General features: G+C 39.6%; 1 protein-coding gene across 3 annotated transcripts in view; it reads right to left on the reverse strand.

Moving 5' to 3' along the window:
- The window catches only part of arl15a (ARF like GTPase 15a), a 109,889-nt gene that overhangs the window by 39,398 nt on the left and 45,527 nt on the right, over nucleotides 1-24,964 (reverse strand). For 2 of the 3 annotated variants that reach the window (XM_088414452.1, XM_088414442.1), the window contains exons 2-4: nucleotides 21,990-22,134; nucleotides 20,797-20,856; nucleotides 8,887-9,095 (exon numbers count right to left, since the gene is read on the reverse strand). In XM_088414452.1, the coding sequence (XP_088270578.1) occupies nucleotides 8,887-9,095; nucleotides 20,797-20,856; nucleotides 21,990-22,134 (414 nt within the window). Of the gene's footprint in view, nucleotides 1-354; nucleotides 395-8,886; nucleotides 9,096-20,796; nucleotides 20,857-21,989; nucleotides 22,135-24,964 lie in introns of all 3 variants that reach the window. The other variant, XM_088414461.1, reaches the window with a different exon arrangement.

Consider the following 24,964-nt stretch of genomic DNA (forward strand, 5'->3'; position numbering starts at 1 on the left):
TTTTTTTGTACAAGTATCAAATTCTATGGGCACTACAGTTCCAATGGTATTTTCATGCATATTGCTAATATGCTACTATAGACCTTATAGTAGTGGAAGTGGGACTTTTTTTAATTAAATATCCAAGTGTCCCAGACTTACAGACAAGTAAAATATGCCATAATTTTTATTAAAAGAAAAAGAAAAAAACAGTAAGGAAAGGGTTAAAAGTCACCTGCTACTACGAATGCTTAACCTTATTTAAAATGCAGGCAAAATGGAATCATAACTGCCAAGGAATTATTACCTTTAAATAAACATGAAAACTCAAGAGTGAGTCACGTTTGCAGCTAGTACAAAGCAAGAGGCCTTTACCTTCAACTCCTGTTGAAATGTTTATTCGACGACGCAGATCCTAAAAACAAGGGAAGAGATGTTTTTAATTGGGCGTGCAGTTCTGTCAACAGTGGTCAAGAGGAGCCAAGACATAAGCTTCCATTTCAGAGAGTGAGCAGAAAGCTCATACGTGAGATGTACAAACCGTTTGCGTCAGTGAGCCAGAGTGTGTGTGTCTGACTGTTACTGCCAAAAGATGGCAAATTGATGATTACTAATCGTGTGTTTGCTGGTCTAGTGTTGACTGTCTTCATTCTGCTTCTTGATATTGTTGTCCACGTGGCAGGGAAGTTAAAACAAGTAAGGATTCTGTACGAACTTTTTTAAAAGTGACAGACTTCATGTATTTCAACTTTCCGGTTGTGGAAGAGGATTGATTACACATTAAAGTTGACGCTTGTCAATGTGCTGTAACTCTGTCACGATGCAGAAGCAGATCTTGATTTTGTCCAGTGAAAACAGATGTTCTGCAACTCATACCAGGCATTGTTTTTCTCACAGTGGACGAAAGTTTAAAGGGATGATTCAGGGCCAGATTACCTTGGGTTTGAAAGAGTGACCGAGTCTGTTGGAGTGGGCGATCTGTTCTGTCATCTGGGGATTTGACATCAAAGTTTGAGTCTTCGTGTTCTTGATTTTAGACTGGAGCGGCCATCATTGGTAATACGCTTGGATATATGTCATCAAACCTTCTTCTTTTCAACTTGATCATTTTGGTCTTTCCATCTATTTCCCACAAAGGTCAGCTCAGACAATGATTTGATTAAGGGATTACAGAGTGCTGTATCACCAATGTCAAGTAATACCAACTTTGTCATATTCCTCTATCTTAGTTAGCAAAAGTGCTAACAGCCAGTGAGAGCTCCGCATTTAGCCTCAAACAGAGACAGCATTTTGTAAAACAAGAGCTTCACGTGGACGCAGTCCATTAGGCCCAACCATCTATAAACAGACCTGCTTTGTTGAGGTGTTATATCAACAGGGTGACCTCCTTCCACTCCTACCCGGCTTCCTTGGGGCCCCCCAATGGCAGGAGATTGATGTCAACAAGGAATTTTGTCCTATGTTTCCTTCGCACTCCTCCAGACCCACCCAGCTCCTGACAAACACTTGCACCAGCACAGAGAGCCCCAGTGAGGCCTCAGCGGCCCTGCAGAGCCGTATTAGGCACCGGCACCTTCGTTCACCCCTCAACTCAGGCCCTACAAGCAACACCCAGTCACTCATGTGATGCTGTAAACAAGGCATTCCATTAGAAAACAGCATTAGCCAATGCCAATGTATTTGTATGTTAAGGAAATGAGACACCTTTTCGGTCAACACGCCAGTTGCTGTGAGGAGGCCAAAATAAGGACGTCATTTGTATACGGTGTCATCGACAGGGTGCATTTGAATTTTTGAGAACTGAAAATTTTTTTCTGTCAAATATTCCGAAGAACCTGAAAAGCTGCTGATATCGTCAGAAGTCAGAGAAGTTCACGTGGAAACCAAATGCAGACCCCAAAAATCTCTGTACTGAAACAATTTCACACATATGGTGGCAAAATCAAATAAAAAGCAAATAAAACACATTCACAAGGTTAATAACTGCCTCGGCGTGGTTTTCTATAAAGACTTCAATCAGTGGTTGTAAAGTCATACAGATCCATGTAATGACTGTGAGTGTTCATATTTATAACAACATTCTTTTAAAATCCACGCAGCAGGAGTGCCCAAACATTTGATCGCTGTCTACTGGTAGACTACATGGTGATCCTGGGTCAACCATGAGCAATTATTTTGTTTTAGTGTACACCAGCCTGTGTACCAAATCAATGTCACATTCACACAAATTATTTCTTTTGCATGACAGGAAGTTGAGTGTGGTCAGCAGTAAAACAAAGTATGTGCTTTAGAGAACGTTTCTACTCGGTACAGTACATTTACTGCATTTCTTTTTCTAGAAAAGTCATAGAAACAAATTTTAGTCACACGACAAGGGGTGTATGAAAGGTTTAAGCATCAGAAAAACTAAAAGGGATAAAAGACTTTTTCCACTTGTGTTTTTTCAAAAAAGTCCCAGTCAAGCACTGAACACTTGCTCCAACGGAGCCGAAGCGCTTTTATCCCAGTGTAGAAGACACTGTTGAAACTTGACCAAGACAAGGCTTTAAAGGGTTATAACTCTGGATGTCAAAAATTATGGTCATTTTATATATCATCTTGCATCATGGTACTTGTTCCTGAAGTAGTTAGCCTACTGGATGTGTCATGACCACATACAGAATGTAAAAAAAAGATTAGCTTCAGCATCGAAAAAAGTTTACTTGAAGTAGCTCCAGTGGCTCAAAACATCTGAAAAGAAATGTGCACTGACCCTGAACACGACTTACATGTAAAAAGCTAATGGAAATTCGAATGAATAATGAAAAGATACATAGCATAGGGTATATATGGGTTTTCCTATAGGGCACATGTGACATCCCATCAGTATTTTGGGGCGAAAAGGCTATGTGGTGAGTGTGTGTGTGTGCGTGTGTTTGTGTGTGTTTTTTGAATATGACTACTTCTTTTTTAAGTTTACCTTCATATTAAAGTTGAAAAGGCAGAAAAACGATCTTATGAAAGAAATGTGTGGTCGTAATTGTGTTGCCTGGGCAATTTTGATTCTAAAACAATTTTACAACAAATAGAGCTTCAGCTACAAAAAAATAAATACGTTAAAAAATATGAGCCATATAATGGAAACTACTTCACAGTCTAACAATTCTGAAACAAGATGGATCCTGTTGGACATTAATGTTTCTTGAACTAAACTTTTGCAGAGGAGACAACTGCACTTACACTGAGCCACTAGTGAGACATGTTTCAGACATTTACCTGTGTACTCTAAGTGTACCTGTCATTTAATATTAAGCACCTTAGTGGAGCATCTTGAACTTCATCAATGAGTAATGCCAAGACAAACAATTGAAAAGAACCTCTTATTTTCTGAATAATTTATCATAGAAAGTGTATTTCTAATTCAGAAGCAAATGCCCGTTTTAGTAATATGGGATGTGATGATCACAGTACATAGGGAGATGATTTGTTGACCAACTTTGCTTATGTTCAGTCTTATTTTAAATGACATGAGGTTCATGAATGGCACAGCGGATGTCTGCTGACATGTAATACCAATTGCTGAAATGATGTCATGGATTAGCAGCGCCTCTGCTGCTCGCGGCCAAGTTGCTTTAAGATATGATGCACTCATTCAATCCCAAAGACATATTTTTACATTTGAGAATCCGGTGCTTATAGGTTAAAAAATGGCCATTTGCTTGGCCAAAGGAGGGGCTAAAAATGGCTGATACCAAAGGAACAATTCATTCAATTAAAAACAAAAAAGGCTCATTTCCACTCTGACCTGCCTTTAGGAAGTTGGAAAAGACCTGGGAAACTCCTAGTCATTTTCAAAGAAATAAGTACAGTGGGCCCCCGGGTTACGAACTTAATCCGTTCAGCGGCTACGCCCGTGTCTCGAATTGCTCGTATAGCGGGCAATCCAAACCCATGTTAATTCGTGAATGCGTGCATCGCACGCAGAAGCCTTAGGTAAAAACGACACACTGTATACATATATTAAAATTGAGTGACATAATCTGCTGTACACTTGCATTTTATAATAAATACATTGGATAAATAGCTTTTACCTTTGAAACGACGAGACTTGAGCTGGGTGTAAGCATAGGGGGCAGAGTCCAACGTTCAAAGTTAACACGGCGATAGATATGCTATTGGTCTTACAGTGTTACAGTAACTCTTTCAGTCAGGGTGCAAATCACGCAGATACTAAAACATCATCCTCTTATTTCTTTCTTTACCGCTGCTAGTAATTTTAGAAGCTATGTCTAACAGATAAAGTTTGCAAAGTCTTCACAACATTCTGTTTTTCACTAATTTTCTCTGCTTCCTTCCATCCTGTCCCTTCAAGCTAGATAAAGGCGTTCGGCCAATAGCATATCGGCATTTCTGTGATTGACGTGTGACGCCGGCCAATAGCATCTCCGTGAGTGAGACCGGGTGACCTTAATCGACCAATAGCATATTCGCATCTCCGTGACTGACTGATAATTATTCGCACTTTTTTTTTTAAACGGTTGGAATGTATTGACAATTAATTAAAAAAAAACACATTTAAACCAATGACAATTCTTTGTCCTGCAATCGGCACATTTAATTTCATGTCAGCTGTTTTTCCCTTTAGCTGTACAAACACTACACTTAAATGGTAATATATTTAGACACCGTGAGTGAGACAGTCAGTGTGACGTTGTAAGACCAATAGCGTTCACGTAACTGCCACAAGTATCTACTGATGATTGATGATGTCGCTACTGTTGATTTTATTGACGCAATTAAACGAGAACATTTCTACATACTCAATGGCCGGCATGTTGAATTGCTCGTAAGGCGAGAGGTTTGTTCGTAAGCGGAGGACAAAAATCTCCCTGATCCACGCTCGTAAGGCGAATTGTTCGTAAATCAGGGTGCTCGTAAGCCGGGGGCCGACTGTACTTTTATAATGGTTCTACATTTAGATTATGTCTAAAACAAATAAATAAATAATAAGCACTTTTTTGCATAAGCACTATTGCAAATATGAAAATATGTGCATTTTGCACAAAAATAAAACAGATTGATTTCAATGGAAAAAAGTTAGTGAAACATATTTTTGCTAAGTTATCGTACTGTCTGAACTACAAGTTCCATTTTAACTTCAATTGGGTTATTCAATACTGTACACCCGTATAGGAAGGAATCAAAATAGAAAGAAAACTATGAACAAATATGACTTGTTTGCTCGTTAAGGTCGATATCCGTTCTGTGCACTGCACACATACTGTACCAGAGGTGAAGCCAAAATCTCTTTCAAGAGAACATAAAGTAATAGAATGAGAACCTGAGGAGAAGTGTAAATAAAGCCTCTGAGACCCCTGCAGATGTTGAGAAAATGTTTGGTTAACATATGGCGGCACGCTGCTTTCTTCCGGCACACTTGAGTGGTCGCGCAAGTTTACTATTTCCTTGTGTCTTTTCAAGCGTGTGGGAGGACAACATAGTCTGAAGGCAAGACTGCCGTGACTTCATTGACGGGAAGCGGTACGGAGGCAAGGGAGCACGTGGTGTGGGCAGTGACTGATTGCGGTTTCATCTCAGCAACGCTTCTTTTGTGAGTCACCGAATACCAAGTGACGCAGCCCCGAGCCAGTGATAGCACAGTCACACAGTCAGAATGCGATCTGAAACGTAATACAAATGGCATCGATGACTAAAGACATCATGCTAACACTTGGTAATCACAAATGAATTCGTGTTGCCATTTTTTTTTTTTTTTAAATGAAATCGCTGTGGAAATTTTGTTCAGGTTAAGGCCAATTAACGAAGCAATATTTGTCACATATTTTCACTCGTCAAATAGTTTCCGCAGTTTGTAGAAAGTGCGTCAATAATTCTACAGGACATTCAAACATAAACTAAATGAGTGATTTTGTTTCCTTTTCGGGTCAAACTAGGACCTGACTATCCCAAGAAGTCTCCTTGCAATATGTAGAGTTTGCGCCTACATCATATTCTGAGGATCCTCATACAATATGTTGTACCAAACATGTTTTTAATACACAAAAAAAATTGAGTCCCAGTCAACTCAAGGAAGACAAAGACTGCTACAAAAAAAGATAAACAAAAAAGGGGAATAATGCAATTCAAAGGCCTAACCCTAACCAGTATCAAATTGTCATTATGGTTAAGTATTGTAAAACACAAAATGTGGACTGTACACAATACTTCTCTCAGATGTCGGTGTGTGGTGGGCAGCTGCGTCATGCTCGCTTATAACCCCAAAATGGATTTTGTCATCTGTGTGAAAGCTTAATTACGTTTTGATGGGCTATCATTTGTGACATCGCTATGTCGCAAAACTGCATTTAATATTTTGAGTGACTGCAAAATCAGGGTTTGAGATTTGGCCACTCGTGGAATGTTGTGGCAGAATTCTGCACACTGCACATTATTCAATGTGCTGCAGCCATTAAATGCTGGAGAGACTGTTTACACGTCTGAACATCCTGCATGTATATCGTTCCTCTCAGGCTCAAGGAGGTCATCGATGCAGGGAAAAGAAGGCTAGAGAAGTGAGATTACTGTATTAGAAAAGGCTAGAAAAGTGGGATTACTTCTCACTGAAAAAAAACTTGTAGTGGGGATTTGAAACACCTGGTATTTTCTGACACACCTTGTATGATGTGTACATGTAAACCAAAACGTTGATATTAAAAGTCATTTCAATGCAACGAGCAGATGAAATCTGAGAAAGGGCTTGCAGTTGCCGGTCATAAGTAATGTAGAAAATAGAAATATAAAATAGCAACATGATCATCAGAGCTTAAATGTCCCAAAGATGGATTTTACATAGTTGAGCGAGGCACACATCACATCAGTAATAGAAACAGACCTACTTTTTGTAAGTCATTCAGTTGAACTGACATGGCCTTCCCAACAAAGTGCAAATGAGGCCTTAGGGCAACATCCATCCCCATTCATACATCCAATATCAACCAGTCACACGTGTCATTGGTGTTTGCAAACAGTTGCAAAAAGTCAATACTTCCCGTAATTGATACAACGGAGGGTCAAATATGGCAAAGGACACATCACGCCAAGACCAGCGATGCAGTGTGTGCAGCTTAAGCGCTGGATTAACTGGCTAGGTTATGGGCAACAACAAAGAGAGTGCCGTCGTGGCGTCCGCAGCTACAAGCGCTTGCAATTGAAACCATCAATGAGATTAGTGGCTTTCCGTGATCGTTGTGACTTGTGTGCAAATGCAATCAATCCATACTAACGACTTAACCCAAGTTAAACTGATTGAGGGGCAGTCAAAAGGTTCCAATTGGGGTCATATTAACAAAATCTCAAAATTCTCTCACCATCGTCATCAAGAGCGAATTTCTCATCCTGTTGGAGCCCTAACAAAGGTGGTCTGAACAAGGAAATACAGATGGCCCTTGAAGCAGGCATTCATCTGAGTGAATCCTTCAGGACATTATAATAGTCCCTGGCATATGATGGATCTGTGGGTGAATGCATTTGTCGGAAAGTGAGGCTCCAGTTTTGTTGAAGTGTGAGCGGGAGTCGTATTGGGCACGCTAGCCATAAAGACTCCTGCGAGGGAGGTGGAGTGGTGAACCAAGCAAGAAGCACACTAAAGAAGTGAGAAGAAAAAAAAAAAAAGGTAGACCAGACTACACCAGACTCCCTTTTTTTAATCCCTGCCTCCACAAAGAATGATTAATTGTGTTTTGCAGGGAGGCGATAACACGCCCTACAACTCTATGACTATTCCATGACATTTATGCCTTTGGATTTTTTTGTCAGAACAACAAATTAGTGATGATACAGGAGGACTTAGAGGCGCAAAGTGTTCAATGAACTTCAGTGATGCAAACAAAAAAAAAAACAAACAAATGTGGCAGCAACTGTAGCAACAAAAAACAAGCAAAAAACTGTAGAGTTCCAATATAAAAGTTATATTATATACAAGAATTGGCCAAATGGCAAAACAGTTTTATGTGATTCAAGGGAAATAGAAACATGGAGGGTCATTAAAAAAGGAGGGGGAAAAAAAAAAGGGGGGGGGGGGGGTAAATCAATGGAATTTGTGTGCTTGAGCCCCAATTTGCTAGCAGGGACAAAGAGTGAGCTAAAAAAAATAATAATAATATTTCACTGCTTGTTCTGGACCCCAAACACACAAGTACACGGTAGTGCCTTGACTTCTAAGTAAGTAAACTAAAAGAGTAAGCATGGAGCTGTACTATTAATAGTTTTTTGGCGAGAATCAAGAATGTACTAGAGAACCCAGCATCAGAGATGAGTTAATATATACTGTAAGAAAAGCACCACCACTCCAATATATGTATATATCTCAACATTCTCCTAACCCTCCTACAAATATGCATGATTGTATTCCAAAGTTATGTGCAAATCAGGGGTGAATATATTTGTGGGTCAGGTAGAATATCTGTGAACCTCTAAGAAGAAATAATTCGTTTTTTTCCCCAGCTGATGGAACATCCGTGTTCTGCAACATGTGTGGTTGACTTTCAAGGTGAATCCCCAGATATCAATGCAGCAGCACCACCCTAATATCTAATCAGTGGTGAGAACAGAGCAGAGCAGTGATCAGCACGTTCCCGCATATATCTATTAGAGGCAGTCAAACAATTTAGCCTGGACTCATACGATACGTGCGCCCAACAAACCTGTGGTGATATCCTGTCACTCGCTTGCATCCTTGACACTATGAGTGGTTGTGCTAGTGTCAAGCCAGTTGAATACCAACACATACAGAATATCTGACGGTTTATTATAACCGCGCAGAATAAAGTAGAATCCAATATAATCCTATTCCATATTGGGTCAAAGCCTTTAATGTGGGGAAAGTAAGTGGAAGAGATGTGTTGAGTTGGCCTAGGGGGCCGGCATTACCTGATTTGACGTCCTTGCAGCTGGCTTGTCCTGGTGATTGGCGAGGATGAGGAAAGGCAGTGTGCAGAGCTGAGGGTGCTGCAGGGCCGAGTGCAGCTCATTACGCGCTGCCTCAAGGTCCTCGTCTGATGAAGCGCTGTCCAATACAAAGACGACACCCTGCGACCCCTGGTAGTAGCGGCACCAATATTTCTTGATGCTGTCAGCTCCTGTGGAAGGACGGGACGCCATTAGATGGTCAACTTTTGAAGGGAGTCATTGTCATTAATGATGTCACTGTTGGTATGTAAGAAAATCAAATGGCTATGGTGTGGGAATTTCTCCAAAATAAACTAAAATGTGAATGAAATATAAACATTTTAAAAATGTGTTAAAGTTTCTGTGCAGCCCAGCTGGTTCAAGAATCCTTCATGTAGAGGGCAGTAAAATAGATCCCATGCCAATACAGTATCATCAAATAATCTATACAGTAAATTTCATAGTGTAAATTTTACCCGAAATTTAACTTTTTGAATATTTTAACCACATTTCAATGTTAATTGCTCACACTAAATATCTCCAAAATGTTATTTTTCTTCACGGATGCATTTCGAAGTTTGAGCACCAGCCCCGCTTGAGCAGATAATAAGTGCGGTGTCTACTTGGTACATCACAGATATGAAGAACGCTGTCGTATCACTTCTACACTTGTCGCTGTAGTGCCGTGATTAAATATGGGGACCCCTATACGAGAAGATGTTTACATTTTTATTTTTTTTTAAACTTTTGGTTTCATTCGGTGGTTGGGGAGAAGAGACTTTGCACCGAGTCGGCCAAACAAAAAATACATTTCATTCATTGGTTACAAAGTTGTATTATAGAAAACGTCCAAGTGGCGAAAATAGGTGTTCGGGAGCACATGTCTGGACAATCAACATTGTAGTAGATAAGGTAAAATTCCATCATTTATGTCCATATATTAAACTGTGGGATGCTTAAAATACGATGATATAGGCCATTTAACATTAAAAAGCTAAATTTACACTTGTTAGAGTAAAATCTGCAAAGTAAATTGAAGTGTAAATTGCATTACACTTTTCAGACCTGGACCACATAGAAAATGTATTCTAGAAATTTACTGTGTACAGATGGAAAAAAAAAAATCTGATACACCAGGTACCATTATTTAAAAATATATTTTGAACAGTTCCTTTGCGTAAATGTTTTACAGTTGTTGAATATTATTGACCTTGCAGGTAAGTCAAAACAATCAAACATGAAATCATCTTACCTGTTAAAATTAATGGATGAACAAGTGTCTTTTTTTAAAACAATGGAAAATGACACTCTGTAATAACAAAATATAATATAGTCCTGCAGACGCAAAGAAAAAAATGGGCTCGAAACTATTTTAAGTGACCCATCTATGGTGTTTCCAATCATGTGTAAGCATTATGCTGGCAGACTTCAGGGTTGTCTTGTTTCAAATTCACATGTAATTTATTTTGTTCCACGTTTAATCTGACTGTCCACTTCAACTGACAACTTGACCCTGTTTTTTTGAAGAACTCTTCCCTGACAAATAGCTGATTGTTGTGAAGAGAGTTGAGCTCACTGCCTCTGTGTATTGTGTGATCTCGATTCTTTTTACTCACAGTCACGATTAGAGTTCCATTCTAGTCTGAAAATTAATTATGTATGGCGTAATGTCATTGATTTCCAACAGATGGATGGGAGCCAAGAGATTCTGGGGGACTTCCACATTAGCAATCCTCCAACTGTTGTTTTTCCATCACATCAAATTAAGCAAGGAAACTACATGTTGACTTCATATGGACAACATGAGGGACTGATTTTAATAGAGACATAAATCCTTGAAACACATTTGTGAACTTCTCTCTCCTAGTGGTGTAATTCAATCCCAATACACAATGGAGTGCATGTACAAAAATGGAGTGAAGAAGATATTGAGATGGTCGGGTGCGAATAAAGCTGGAAGAAGAAGAGATACCGTCAGGTTTACGAGTAGTTTAGAGTTCAAAAAACAAAACTGAAATCAAAGAACACGATGCAAAATGTGAAATTGCCCCTTCCAAACAAAAACCCAGAGGAGACATCTTCCTTTCCCTTTTCTCCCCCCTCCCCATGTGCTCCCGCTGCCTTGGTCCCTTCCTCCCCCTCCCTGCTGAGACCTCCAGCTGAAGAGGAAAGCTGTAGGACTAAGTGCCACTTGCATTGACCCTCTCATCTCTGCCATGTCCGTCATGTCTCATTGACTCTTGTTGGAAACTTCTGCCACCTATTGGTGTGACGGCAGGACAAGCTCACAACTCACAGATTCCAAATAGTAAGAGCACCAAGGGAGACTTAAATGAGATGAGGTCTCTTACATTGTCTCTTTTGCCCTAAATACTTGTACAAATAGAGGGAAGTGTGTGTGTGTGTGTGTGTGTGTGTTTCTGTACGGCTATACTTGTGAGAACCGGTTTGAGTTGTCTACCGACGTAGTGAGGACATCTTAGAGAAGTGAGGACATTTAGGCCAGTCCTCACTTGTTCAGACCTCTTTTCGAGGGTCAAGACTTGCTTTCAGAGTATAAGTTTGAATTCAGTTAGTGTTATGGTTAGGGTAAGGGTTAGGCAATCATTTCTGATGGTTAAGGTTAGGGGCTAGGAAATGCATTATGTTAAAGGTTGTCCTCACAAGTATAGCCTTACACACGTGTGTGTTTGTGTGTGTATTCCGTAGGACTATTGTTACATTACACACTTGTGCAGCTGTCCTGGACATAACTCGATGAGAGAGACCTCAGAAGGAAGTGGCGCAGCCACAAGACCAGGAATTCCTTGACAAGTGGACCGTAACATATTCATCTGCGGTATACAATTCTAACACTTATGAAAGTGTTGAAAAGGGGAAAAGAGTTAACAAAGAGGGGTCAAAGCGAGGTCTCTGTGGAATCAAATGGCTTAACATCTGATCTGAGGCAAACACGTCAAAGCAGCCCACCCACTGGTCCCTCCAGCTCCAGCCCGGCCAAGAAATACTTTGTCAGCCCTCGCTCGCAGATGAAGACAAGCTGAAACAAGGACTCCAATAACTTCATCAACATGACACATTCTCATTTATTTGGGTGTGCTGTGAGGTCAATGAGAGATCACTGAAAGTGAAGGTAAATGTGAGAGTCAACACGTTTACTAAGCAAAATAATTCAAAACAAGGAAGAGGTTTTTGTGCTTTGCAGCGGAGGCAAAAACAACAACAACGCTCAAAAGGAGGACGTCTTGTTCAGGGATTGATGGGCTTGTGTTTGTCAAGCATAAGTCCTATAATTAAGCCTACAACACATTTACTGTGAACCACTTCTCGTTGCGTTTTTCATTTTAACTCGGTTGAAAAAGCATTGCACCGTGAGCTACGCGGAATCTCTTGGTAAACAGATTACTCTTCCTGACAGTGCTAATAAAATCCAGATAGGCACACTTTGTTTATCTTGGGCTACAATTGAGATTTTTTTTGTTTGTTTGTTGTAAGAATTTGACAACGGTTCCGAGCCAACTTGAAACATTTTCTCACACAGCCGTGGACTGCGCACCTGCCATTTGCATTAAGTCGCGCTAACTGCGATTCTCAAATATGAGTGAATGACTCAATATCACAATTGCTTGATTTTCTTAATCCAATACAGTAGATTTGTTAATTTAGTTGTTTTTAACTTTTTCGCCCCAAACATATATTTAGACCAATGTTTTTTTTTTAACTTAAGTTTTGTAAGACCCCATTTACCTGTAATGTTTGTTTAAATCACATGCTTGTAGAGCTAAGCATTTTTTAAGGTGTCAGGGTAAAAAAAAAAAAAAGTCAAAGCAGAATCAAATCAGCTCCAAATGAATGAAATTTGTTTTATAAACAAAATGGTTAGAGGGACTTTGGGGTGTCGAGGACCAGCTCTGGCAGTTTGCTTACTTCACTGACGAATGAGCCGAGTGTGGATGCAGAGCTGTGACGTTTGAAGCGCAGCTGTTTGGAAGTAAACAGTAAACAGGAAGTCCTGGACTGACACATGTGTTAGACCCCCGGCAGATGTATGTGGGAGACTACACTAGACTTCACAAATTAAATAGGGTAACTAAATATTTGACATACAGTCCTCCACATAAGTGAGTGCATCTCAACAGTTTTTAAAAAACATTGACATTCTAGTGCACAAAAAAGGTTTTCTTACTCTAAAGTTACCAAAAAAAAAAATGTGTTTAAAAAAATAAATAAATAAAAGACTGATCTAAAAGCTGTAAATGAGTAGTACAGCTACTCATCAAAGGCAATTTGCAAAATATTCGATTGGACAGCTTTACAATATTTAGAACATTTGAACAAAATTAAGTTGTGATCCACTCTGGGTTTCTTAGAGACCAAATGACACGAGAACCTCTGAAGCCAAACTCCCCGTCCGTCTCCAGTTTTAAATTAACCCCACCAATAAGCCATTTAAAACAGTCAAGTATAACTTCAAGAATCTGAAAAGTCGGTTACAGTTTTCAACCTAAAGGCATCGGTGAGCCGTAAACTATTCTCAACTTAAACATTTGGCAACCTCTGTCATGAATATTTGACGAGATATGTCGGTGTATCTCATGAGACAGCAGTGTATATCATTCAACTTTCTTTCCTCATTTGTCTTTACATCATATCAAAACAACAATACTTTTGCTTTCTTGAATCTGTGACATGGCTCACACCAATTTATAAAATAAAATTTGGGGAACAGCAATTACAGAGTAGATCTAATTCTCAACTTCTGCCAGAGGTCTAAGATGAGAATAGCCCTGCATCGGACTGAAGAGACCAGTGCATATGATTTACTGACATCTTGAGGTTGAAGTTTGCAAAAATGTATACATGTAACTGCAAGGATGGAGGAGTGACACTATGTCATGTCCGTGTCTGCCTTGGGATATCAGCATTTCAACATACACAAACTCAGCATGGAGCTTGATAATCGTACAAGAGGCAGCTGCACTCTGTGTTTCCAAAATGTAATGCTCTGTCCCAGTGGAATCAAACCAGTGTGACTGCCAATTGCACTTCTGTACATTCAAAAAAAGCAAGGTGAAAAAGCAATCCCTAGTGTATGGACAGCACTCAAGATCAGGATCTATGTTGGCAGCGAAACTGTTTAGAGAACAATGAAACACATACCAGGACTTCTGATGATGATGATGATGATGATGATGATGATAATAATAATAATAATAATAATAATAATAATAATAATAATAATAATAATAATAATAATAATAATAAGAAGAAGAAGAAGAAGAAGAAGAAGAAGAAGAAGAAGAAGAAGAAAAATAAGATCATAAAAATTGTTTTGATTTCTTTTTGTCACTTTTTGTTAAACCTGATCTTAAAAGCAGAACATAGCACATCATTGTGAGATTTTCAATCAATTGCAGCCTAATGACTATGCAGTGTACTTCTACATAGAAACATTGTTTATAAAAAATATGTGCACAGCATGTGCATATGGTAAATCTGCCACTGTATTTCCGGTTATGACAGGCATGATTCTAAACAACAGTGATGTGTGTGTGGATTATTTGGACCACCTCTTCATCAGCTGTCATAGTGTGACATCAAAGCAGACTGTGAAATGGTCTGTCTAGACTTGACGTCACGTCATAGTCCAGCTTGCGCACATACGGGCACACACACACACAAATACAAACGCACTCACACACACACACACACACACACACATACAGGCACACACACACTTAAATACATGCATTGCATTCCTGCCACGATGTACATGGCAGCATCTGAGTGACAAATATGTGTCATGTTTGCAATGGACAAGATAAAGTATTCCAATGATCAAAAAAGATATGATCACAATTGATTTACTGCATAACAAAATGGGATGTTAGTCTCGACCTATAGTGGACACGTTCATAATGGGTACAGAATGTCTTGATTGCTGAATTTAAGAATTGTGCAAACAAGTACTGTTTGCAAGACATCAAAGCATTCCATGATTTATAAGAGTTTTCTGAATCATTGAATCACTGAATTTTGAATCAAGTAGGCAAAAGGTATTTGGATGGTTTATGTTGAACGGTATCACAAAATTATTCTAATCAATCAATCATAAAAGTCACCTAAATTCAGATACATTGCCTTCACTCGTTTACATTAAAGACCAAGTGTACCTTCAGATTTACAACCTACAGTATTTAGACATTTTTTTTGTTATGCACTTCAACAAGAAGTGCTGTTTAGTGACAGTCTAGAATTATGACACTGAAAGGCAGAAACTCAAAAGAGGAACTCAATTCAAAATTTGTCTTGACAATAATATGTGCCTTCAGTAATATTGGAGGCGGCCGCCATTTTGTTACTTGCTATTGACTGAAAATGATATCAGTGTTGCTCACATGTTTTCTAAGTTTGGTCAAGTGATGTTTGCAAGTTCAGCTGTGATTGCTTGCTATCTGAGCCCTGAGCAACTGCAATGTGATTTTTAGTCATCCGAAAAGCTAAAACGAGCCACTGGCAACAAAGCACCACCTGAGGGAAAGATGTATGTTAGCGACAGGCCATGTTAGGAGCACCCCAAAGTATTACAGGCATCATACATCAGGGTTTCCTGCACATAAGCCGCTTGGGCTTCTGGTTTAAAGGACAGCTTGATCCTACAACTGGGCCAGTAAACTCAAATGCAGAGAGTTACACACCGGGCTTAACAACAACAGGGAAATTACAGGTGAAGATCTGTGGGTAACCGTATTAAATATTCTTTTCAGGAGTAAAAACTGCCTCTTCTTCTTCAATGCTTACGCCTGCGTACTTATTAGAGTTTAATGGTGGCGATTACAGTGGTATTTGGAAAACCCTTTTCAACGTGATACTTGGAGTATAAACTTTTGCAAAGCACCATTCTAGGGAAAATGAAAGCAATTCATTGTTAATTTCAAACCTCCCATAAAGATGAGCATCTTTAGTTTCTCATGTGTAAAACGTACTATTTCTTTCCCACATTCATCCACAGGCAAATAATTAATTCAACAGCTGTGTCTCTGTTGGCCTTTTGAACCTCTTGCACTTAAAATACAACTGTATGTACGAGGCTTGATGCATAGTTCTTTTTACATCATAGGGATGGCGCATCCAAAGGAGCCTTCCATTGCAAAAAGAAGCAAATACATAGAAAGTGCTTCTTGTGTTTTAACAGACGCCCTCTGCCCATGCCTTAGTCAAGGCTGAGTGAGCAGGACAAGCCACAAATGTAGCGTGTAAAGCGTGTTCTAGAAATACTGACGCTTGTGCCTCACATCTTGTATCGTTTTTCCGCATCATTGCAAAGTAATGCAAAATATCACAAAGCTAACGCAGGAATGTTTGCTTGTTTTAAAACCACTGGGGGAGAGCAGAAAATAAAGAAAGGCAAAGTGTTGAGCAAGCTACAAGGGGCCATTAATCAGGCAATCGGAAAGACTCATTTTGCACACTGACAAACGGAACAACAAGCAGGTTTATGAGTTCCCCTTACGCCAGGCTTACGTCACGCACATTTAGAACAGGCGGCGTGACTCTTCACTCGACCAAACATACAGGGAGAATGTCAACATTTCACCTTAACTGGCAGCTTCAACCACATTCCCCAAATAGAAAGCTGTCAGTGGAGGCGTCAAAACATCGGAGTACCTTTTTAACGGGGTGTGGTGCCACTTTGATGGACGGAACCACAAAATCACAAGGGATATGCTAAAGGAGGATGCCCCAAAATTCAAACCTGTAACAACCTGGAAAAATTTATGACAAATGTACAGGTATACGCATATTAAACAAGAAACTGATGTTGAAATGGAAATTAGAAAAATGGTCAAAATCGGCCAGCGATCCATTTCCTTCTTTGATTCAGTCACCAAAGCATTTGCATTACAAAGAGTCTTGTAATATTTGATGAATTAAGTTACGTTGTTTTTTTTTTAAAGGTATATATTTATGATTCATAATAATTAGATAATTTACCTGATGTACCAATGTAAAAATACGTTTTTATGTGTTTTATTGAAGAGTTTGCACAACATAGAAAGTATAATTAAATGAATCATCAAAATCGAACGCATGATAAAATTAAAATCATCAAAATCGAACGCATGATAAAATTAAATGATGAAATTTACGACTTGGCCCAACTGTCTGCTTCGTGGACGTTGAACAACAAAATATTTTGTCAACTTTAAAACAATAAATTAATCAATGCCATAACTGCTATTTTTTGAGTGGTTCTCAACTATTTTTGTGACAATTTCTATCACATAGTGTGTTTTCTAAGCTGGGGCATTGTAGCTAGGCTCCAGGCAATAAGTTTTAATTGCACACATAAATTTATTTTATTTTAGGATACATTTGCTAAGAGTATAGTTTTGGTAAAATGTTTCCCTCCCCTTTTAGCAGTCATGCCGCCATTTTGAACACTGATGTCTGTGTGTATTGCCGTTGGTGTGATGATGATGACTTTGAAAGGTCTTGTTCGCGCATTACATTTCACAGACAAAGATGGAGATTCGCATTGCATCATTGCCTTTGTTTTTTGTTCCCAAGGTACTGCAGACCATAATATTTTTAAACTGGGACAGCCGCAACTGATGTGGCTAACCGCTATGCTCTTCCACATCTGATAGTAGAAAAAATGTTCAAATGTTTCCGAAGAACACTGGCTCTAGATTTTTTTTGGAATTTATAAAAAAAAAAAAAAAAAATAACAGAACAGCACCAGTGCCAACTTAATACAGAGAATAAAATGTGTCCTACTGGAAGTTCTTCTGTATTTACAAGAATAGAGCAACATGCAACCGAGGTTGCTAGGAGCCGGGAGGACAGAAAACAAGCCATCGGATTCCAGTATATACGCTAACTCCTTTAAATCAAAAGTGTCATCCGCGAGACAACTGTTATTTTCAACCACAATAGTGTCCCAGCAGACCGGCTTTGACTCAAACCAGAAAATCCTTTTTCGAACCCCCTCTTATGTGCTCTGTCCAAATTTGGTAGCGCTCGCGTTGGTGGTCCCCCAGTGCCTCTTTGTATGTGCTGTACATGTGTTTTATCTTCTCAGGAGGCTATGTTGGGTGAGCCTTCAAAGTACACACTGCACCTGTCACTTGCAGAGTGTGCGGAAGACAACATTAATCATTGCAACGTTCAACAAAACAGCTAGTGTTGCAGGCCTGCTGTCAGGAGAACTTCGAGCACCTATGCGCCTAAGGCTCCCTTTAAGGTAAGGGGAGGTAATTCCCCTTGCCTTCCAGTGTGTTTACGCTTCTCCGCCTCAAGATCGTGCATCTGTGCTTGTTAAACGGCTTCCTCGAGTGCTGTGCATTTCCAGGAATCACACCATTTAGATTGTCCAAAGCAACACGAAAGAAAAACAATAACAGATCTGACGTCTGTACGAAAACGTCAGCATCACTATCACGGGGAGAGAAAAACATGCAAAATTAATTAGAGTGTCATCTTTAGAATGGTGAGGATGCAGAGCACATATTATTGTAAAGAAAACATTAGAATTGACAATCTTTAATATAGCTTAGGGAAATTGTTTACCAACTATGGCAAGACTGCACACTTGAAATTATCGAATATGCTTACGTATGCATCTTGCTGTTTTGCAGTAACCCTTTTTTATGCTTGATGAAACAAACTAACGTGAAGTGTCTATTGGGGAGAGGAAAGTGTTAAAAATGCATGCTGCACTTGGAGACTGTGGCTCAGCATCTGTTAGAGGTATGGTCACTAAATTATAAAACCTATTTATTCCGTCAATAACTAATTTCACTAACCGTTTTTAATAGACAATTAATACCTTTAAAAACACATTCCCTAACTTGCTGTTAACTGAAAATTACATCACGTGTTTTCAGGGATCAGGTAACGAGCAATCACGGTTCAGCTCATAAAAGTTACATGACATAACCCAGAAAACAAGTGAGCCCTAATTGGTCGTTACAGGAGCCTTGAGCATGGGAAGTCATTTTCAGTTGACAGTAAGTAGAAAAATGTGTTTTTTAACAGTACTACTTGTGCAACAAATACAATTTAGTAATGAGATTAAGTATAGACAAAATATGATCATTTAAGGGCGCCTCGGTGGGGCAGTTCAGGGACCTGAGTTTGAGTCCACCTCGCTCCGGCCTTCCTGTGTGGAGTTTGCATGTTCTCCCCGAGGTGGCTTCCTCCCACACTCCAAAAACATGCACGGCAAGTATATTGGACATACTAAATTGTCCTTAAGTGTGATTGGGTGTGTGATGGTTCTTTGCCTTTGTGTGCCCTGCGATTGCAAAGCAACCAGTTAAGGGTGTCTCCTGCCTACTGCCCGAAGTCAGTTGGGATAGGCACCAGCAAGCCTATGACCCTTGTGAGGATAAGCGGCTGTAGAAAATGGATGGATATGATCATTTTCCAGCTGAAAATGTCTAATTAAGTATATCACTTAACAATAACGTTTTAAAAAGAGTCTATGAAATAACATTAAAGTCTAGTTTTATTGTTAACCTTGCCAACAACAAGTGGCAGAATTCCCCTCTATTTCGACCCAGTTTGTGTAGTTTTATTAGATGTACTTATAAACATTTGTACAAGTCCCTTCTAGGCATGGGCCAATAAAAAAAAAAAGCATGATTATTTAAAACTGTCCAAATCTTGTCAAAACCGATAGTGCTGCACAAATACTCGAATTTTAATTGCAATCACGATATTGGCTGCCACGATTAATTAAGTTGATCCTTGGAGATATTAACATTAAAAAGCCGACGCTACATGTAAAATCAAGCACTTTGTCAACCTACCACCAGGAGGCAATGTTTCCCTCATGTTTGCATGACAAAAGCTTCTGCTTTTCTCATCCTAATATAATATTTACCAGTGTGAAATTGTGTTGAGTTTCTCACCTGATTCCTAGTATATACAGTGCTAGCTGTCAATTGAGACCCATTTTGAAAAATGCCGATTAAAAGAAAAGAACAATTGTAATAAATTCAGTTTGAAATTGATGACTGCTAATGGATTAAAATTGGCTCAAAAGTAAATAATGTGCTTGGTTCTATGTAGGCTTAACTTTTATCATTGGTTTGCACTCAGCAAGTAAGTTAGCTGTGTTCCCCTGTTTGTTTTTGCCATAATTATTATTTACTTTACTTTATTTAAATTTACTCGTATTATTTGTAAGTAACAAGCCTTGACACCATGTTTATATACTGCTTGTTTGAAAAAGGGCAATAAATAGACACGTTTGACCAAACACGATGAATAATTGTGATTCATAATCGTAATTTCAATATTGACCATTATTATTTCGGCCATAATCGTGCACCCCTAAAATCCAGTAAGGTCCCCCACGCCACCCCTACGTTGTCTGCCAGAACAGGCAATTGCAGCGGGAGCCTCATCTCATTGTGACTCATACGTGAGTGCTCTTCGGCTGCACCAGCCCATCACACTCACTTCCTGGTTTGTCAGCATCAGTACCACTGTAAGTTAGCTAGTGTGTGACTGTGCTTGCAGTGAGTAAATCATGTATACGTTTACTGGTAAGCACAACCTGTTTTGCTCACTGAAGGTTTGTGATTCTGATTCTGATTTTGTTTGCATACTGTACTTATTTTAATTTAGCATGGTAAATATTTGTAAAGGTAACAAATGCTGTATTATGTGTTTTGTTTAAAAATAAAGCTGTTTTGATTTAGCAAAAAAGATGTTAAAATTATACATTTTTGAGCTGTAATTTTAATATGTGATACTGTGATAGCATATATATTTATACTCAAGTTTATCATACTCTCAGATTCTGATATCATCTCATGCCTAGTCCCTTCATAAAAACAATATCACAGAGAAACTTTAACAACCAATAAACTGTCTTACCTCCAAGTTCTTTTACATTCAAGATGGCATTAGGAAATGGCACTGCTTTGATGCTAAAACCTAAGGAGAAACACAAACATCATTGTAATGAGTATCAAATATGGTGGCATTATTCCTAGATAGTCCCCAAAATAATTCCAAAGAATGTTTCCATGCCATTTTGTTACCTCATTCAAAAGGTATTCTTGCTGGCGGGTCAATGCACAGATTGAAAACATATTTGTATGACATAACAACAACAACATTTTGTGTGGTCCAATTTGAGAGACTGGGGGGGAAAAACATTATGAGTTAAACATGTATTGTGCAGTTCACATGTGGTGTGAGAGGAAAAAAAGCAGAGTGTGTGTGTGTGTGTGTGTGTGTGTGTGTGTGTGGGGGGGGGGGGGGGGGTCAAGATAGCATCTTGATAATGTCCACATTTTATTGACTACTATTTGTAGAAACTAACACAATTTATTTGATTGTGTTTTGGTTTTAAGTGCATTACAGCAGCGAAAAACTATGAAGGCAGATGTGGGTGGGAAATGGCAGGCGCATCACTTACAGTTTTTCCCAGTAGATTTTGGCAGATGGACATGGTGCTGACAGCTAAATGTAATTTCAGAGAACCTTACTAAAATAATTTTCTGCTGAATAAACAAACCCAATATTTTATCTATGGCAGGTGCAGACAGATTTTCCTTCCTTTGAGCAAACTCATGCCAAGAGACACAATCGGTGGCCATCGGCAGCACATTTCTCCCAGTTAAGGTACACAGTGACTAAATCTGTAATGGGGATTCTGCAACAGCTCAACGCTGATTGCGGACAAAGACAGTGGAGGGAGGAGGAATGTCAGTGACCTTGAGGGTTCGCATTACGAGTATGGAAAGTGGAGTAGTGACTACCAAGAGACTCGTGCGCTCACCACGAAGCCTCCTCTTCTGGACATGCTTAACACCCACCTCCCACAAGATTGCAAGGGGGAATCTGTGTATTGGCTGGTGAATTGCAACAGATTTTCTGGCCTGACTACGGGACAGATGTATGAAGACACACCGGATAGCTGTAATAAGTGGGTTTGTTCAAATTTGAAGGACACCAATACAGTATGATAGAAGGACTGGAGCCGTTCAAGGCTTGAAAATCAATTACTGGAAGGCAAAGGCGATAGACTTCATCTTCTAATGACAATGGTGTAGGGCGCATACCTGTGGTGGGAACGATTCCGTCGCTGCCTTCACTGCAGAGGCGTGTCAACAGGCTGGTCTTTCCAGCACCTGTCAGGCCAATGCACACCACATCATACTCCGGTCTTGGCGGCGGCGGTCCTTTACAGCACAGTGCCCTGAAACACTGAAACGAAAACAAACACGGCCATGGATCGACTGGAGAAGGGATCAAATTCTTCAGCGAGACTGGAATAGTGATTAAGTTTCTGCACTTGGAGTCACAAAAGCTCTGAAGGAAGACTCTTAGGGGACTCTCAGCAGTCATCATATGAAAAAGCAGGAAAAACTTAAGAAAAAAAAATAACGTGTTTGCGCTATGAAGCACTTTCGGAATGGCAGCTGATGTAAGAGAGTCAAATACTTTAAAGTCTAGAGCACCGGAATCTTAAACGGGGATTGAGTAATGACAAAGAAGAAAACCTCAACTCTGATTTGTTTCATGTCAATGTGTCGTATTGTAATAGAGGTGTGCATTGAAGCGCTGGTGCATATTTTTTGTATCTTCACTGTGATGTCTGTGTGTGTGTGTGTGTGTGTGTGCGTGTGTGTGTGTGTGTGTGTGTGTGTGTGTGTGGGACTACCCTGTCTAACTGGGCCCTTATGTCAGCCAGAGGCAGACCTGACACTCAATGAATCACGGCTTGCAACTGAAGGCCTGCTGTGAGACATTAAGGGGAAAATGCAGGGTGAACCGTGAATGAAATCTTTTTAACTTGTATGCAGGGATCTATATCCAGAAGAACAGATTTTTTTTCTTACTAGCGAGACAAGAACTAGTCTGGCCAAGGTGAAGCAGAAACACACAGTGACACTAGTCTTTGACCATCTAATATCACATTTCAGGGGGAAGAAGATCAAAACAACTTAGCTTAAGGCTCTTGTCAGTTGATGACCCTGTTCAAAACATACTACCCTTTTCAATCAAAGGCTGACAGGAACAAAAACATGACAGAACACAAACTGCAAGCACATTCACCAGGTGTGCTTAGGCATGGCATTAAAAACTTCAGCATTTATTTAAAAAACAAAACAAACCAAAAAACATGTCGTACCTGATTTCTCATTAGATAGACAATGGACTTTGAAACTACGTACATCACCCTCAGTCAGGCTCTAGTACGGTGAGATTTAGCACTTGGTTTCTCTAGAATCGTTCACAAATGAAAACACTTCAGTGATATAGTGACTCCTTTACAAAATGTTCTATGCCTTTATTTGTAGTATTACACTGATGAGCATTGTCATTAGTTATGGAATTTTCTGGCAAATGAGCTAGAAATAAAACAGATGACGTTACACAGTTTATCTTAAGGAGTGGTAAAACAAAATACGCCTAAAGATATCACAACAAATGTAGTTCCAAAGTTTAATAAATCAGACAGGGACGACAGAGCACTCAAAATTTAGAGTCTTTTTTTTTTTTCATCCAAAAATTGCTCTGCTCTTCATCACATGTACATCATTGAAAAAAGTTGAGAAGCACTCCTTTAGAAAATAACCTTACGATGGAGATGCCTCGAGTCGTGTGGAGATTCCAGACAGCAGTGACCAGCAGGGTCAGCTTCTTGTTCTGTGCCAAAATAGAGCTGCCGTTTGATTGAGATGTGGGGAATCTGCTTCAGCAGAACCAGACGTCGACTGAGCAACCCGACCCCCCGACTCCTTCATGAACCCATAGGTCTACTCAAACAGGAAACATTCTCTACTTCCAGAGAAATGGGAAGATCAGAAGCGCATGCACACACACACACGCACACACACACACATACATACCCCCCCCCCCCCCCCCCCACACACACACACACACACACACACATAGAGAAAGAAAAATACATGTAAAAAGCTGGTTTGATGAGGTCGTTATATTTGGTACCGCCCAGCTACTTCCCCCAAAGACTGCATGTAAAGATGTCTGTGTTGAGGGTCAAATCATCCCTCAGCTGTCAATCCTCTGCAATGACAGACAAAAATGCTAAACGTGCAGGGCCTAAGTTGATTTGGGTGATAAATATTTGTTCACCCATTTGATGGTGTAATAAAAGTGTTCCAAACTGCTGTTGAATGAAGACAAACTTCTTTCTGTCACGTACAGTGGATATTTCACAAGAGCTACTACAGGAGCTTCCAGTGCCTGACCCCTAGGTCCTGATCCACAACGGGTCACCACGAACAAGAGAAATGGTAGCTCCCACCTCTGGCCCTGCTTTGACAGCGCGGAGATTGACGAGCGGGAGCTTGGTCAAAAGACACTCAAGAGAAAAATAAATACATCAGAAGGCCTTTACTGACTTAAAAAGAGTCAAGAGATGACCCCGCCATGTCAGATAGACTCCCAAAGATCGGTGAGCCAGAAATGTGTTGTACCAGAGACTCAAAAGTCAAGTGTTAGTCCTACAGTGACTACCCGCACTTGATGCCAGATACATTTAAGCAATGAGAAACGCCTACAGTGATTCCAAAGTGCAGATAGATGTGGCCATTTTATAATGACTTTGCCATGATTCTTATACCCATTTAATTTCATTGTATAGTATATGTCTTCTAACGCTACCAAAAAAAACAAGAACTTCCTCAGACCATCCGTACAGATAATGATTTGCCTTTGAAAACACATATCTTTACCCAAGATGCACATCACACATTAAACCTACTATAGTTGTTAAAAAACGGTATTGTTAATAACTGAAACCAGTAATTTCAAAATTATGCCAAATAACTGTAAATAAATGTGCCAAATAACAAGGAAATGGGCACTTCTACTCTGCTCAAGACGCCAGTGGAAACTCCGGCTTGACCAATGAAATTGGCCGATTACAGCTCATCAAACACTGGCCAAATATAATAGTCTAAATGGCTGATACTTGCAGATTATTTGAACTTTTTACCTTTATGTACGCCAAAAAATTTACAGCAGTTGTGTATACATGTGACACCAGGGTCATTATTTATTACAA

The sequence above is a fragment of the Hippichthys cyanospilos genome, chromosome 1, assembly GCF_059441005.1.
Source record: "Hippichthys cyanospilos isolate Australia breed blue-spotted pipefish chromosome 1, RoL_Hcya_1.0, whole genome shotgun sequence".
Classification (NCBI taxonomy): Eukaryota; Metazoa; Chordata; class Actinopteri; order Syngnathiformes; family Syngnathidae; genus Hippichthys; species Hippichthys cyanospilos.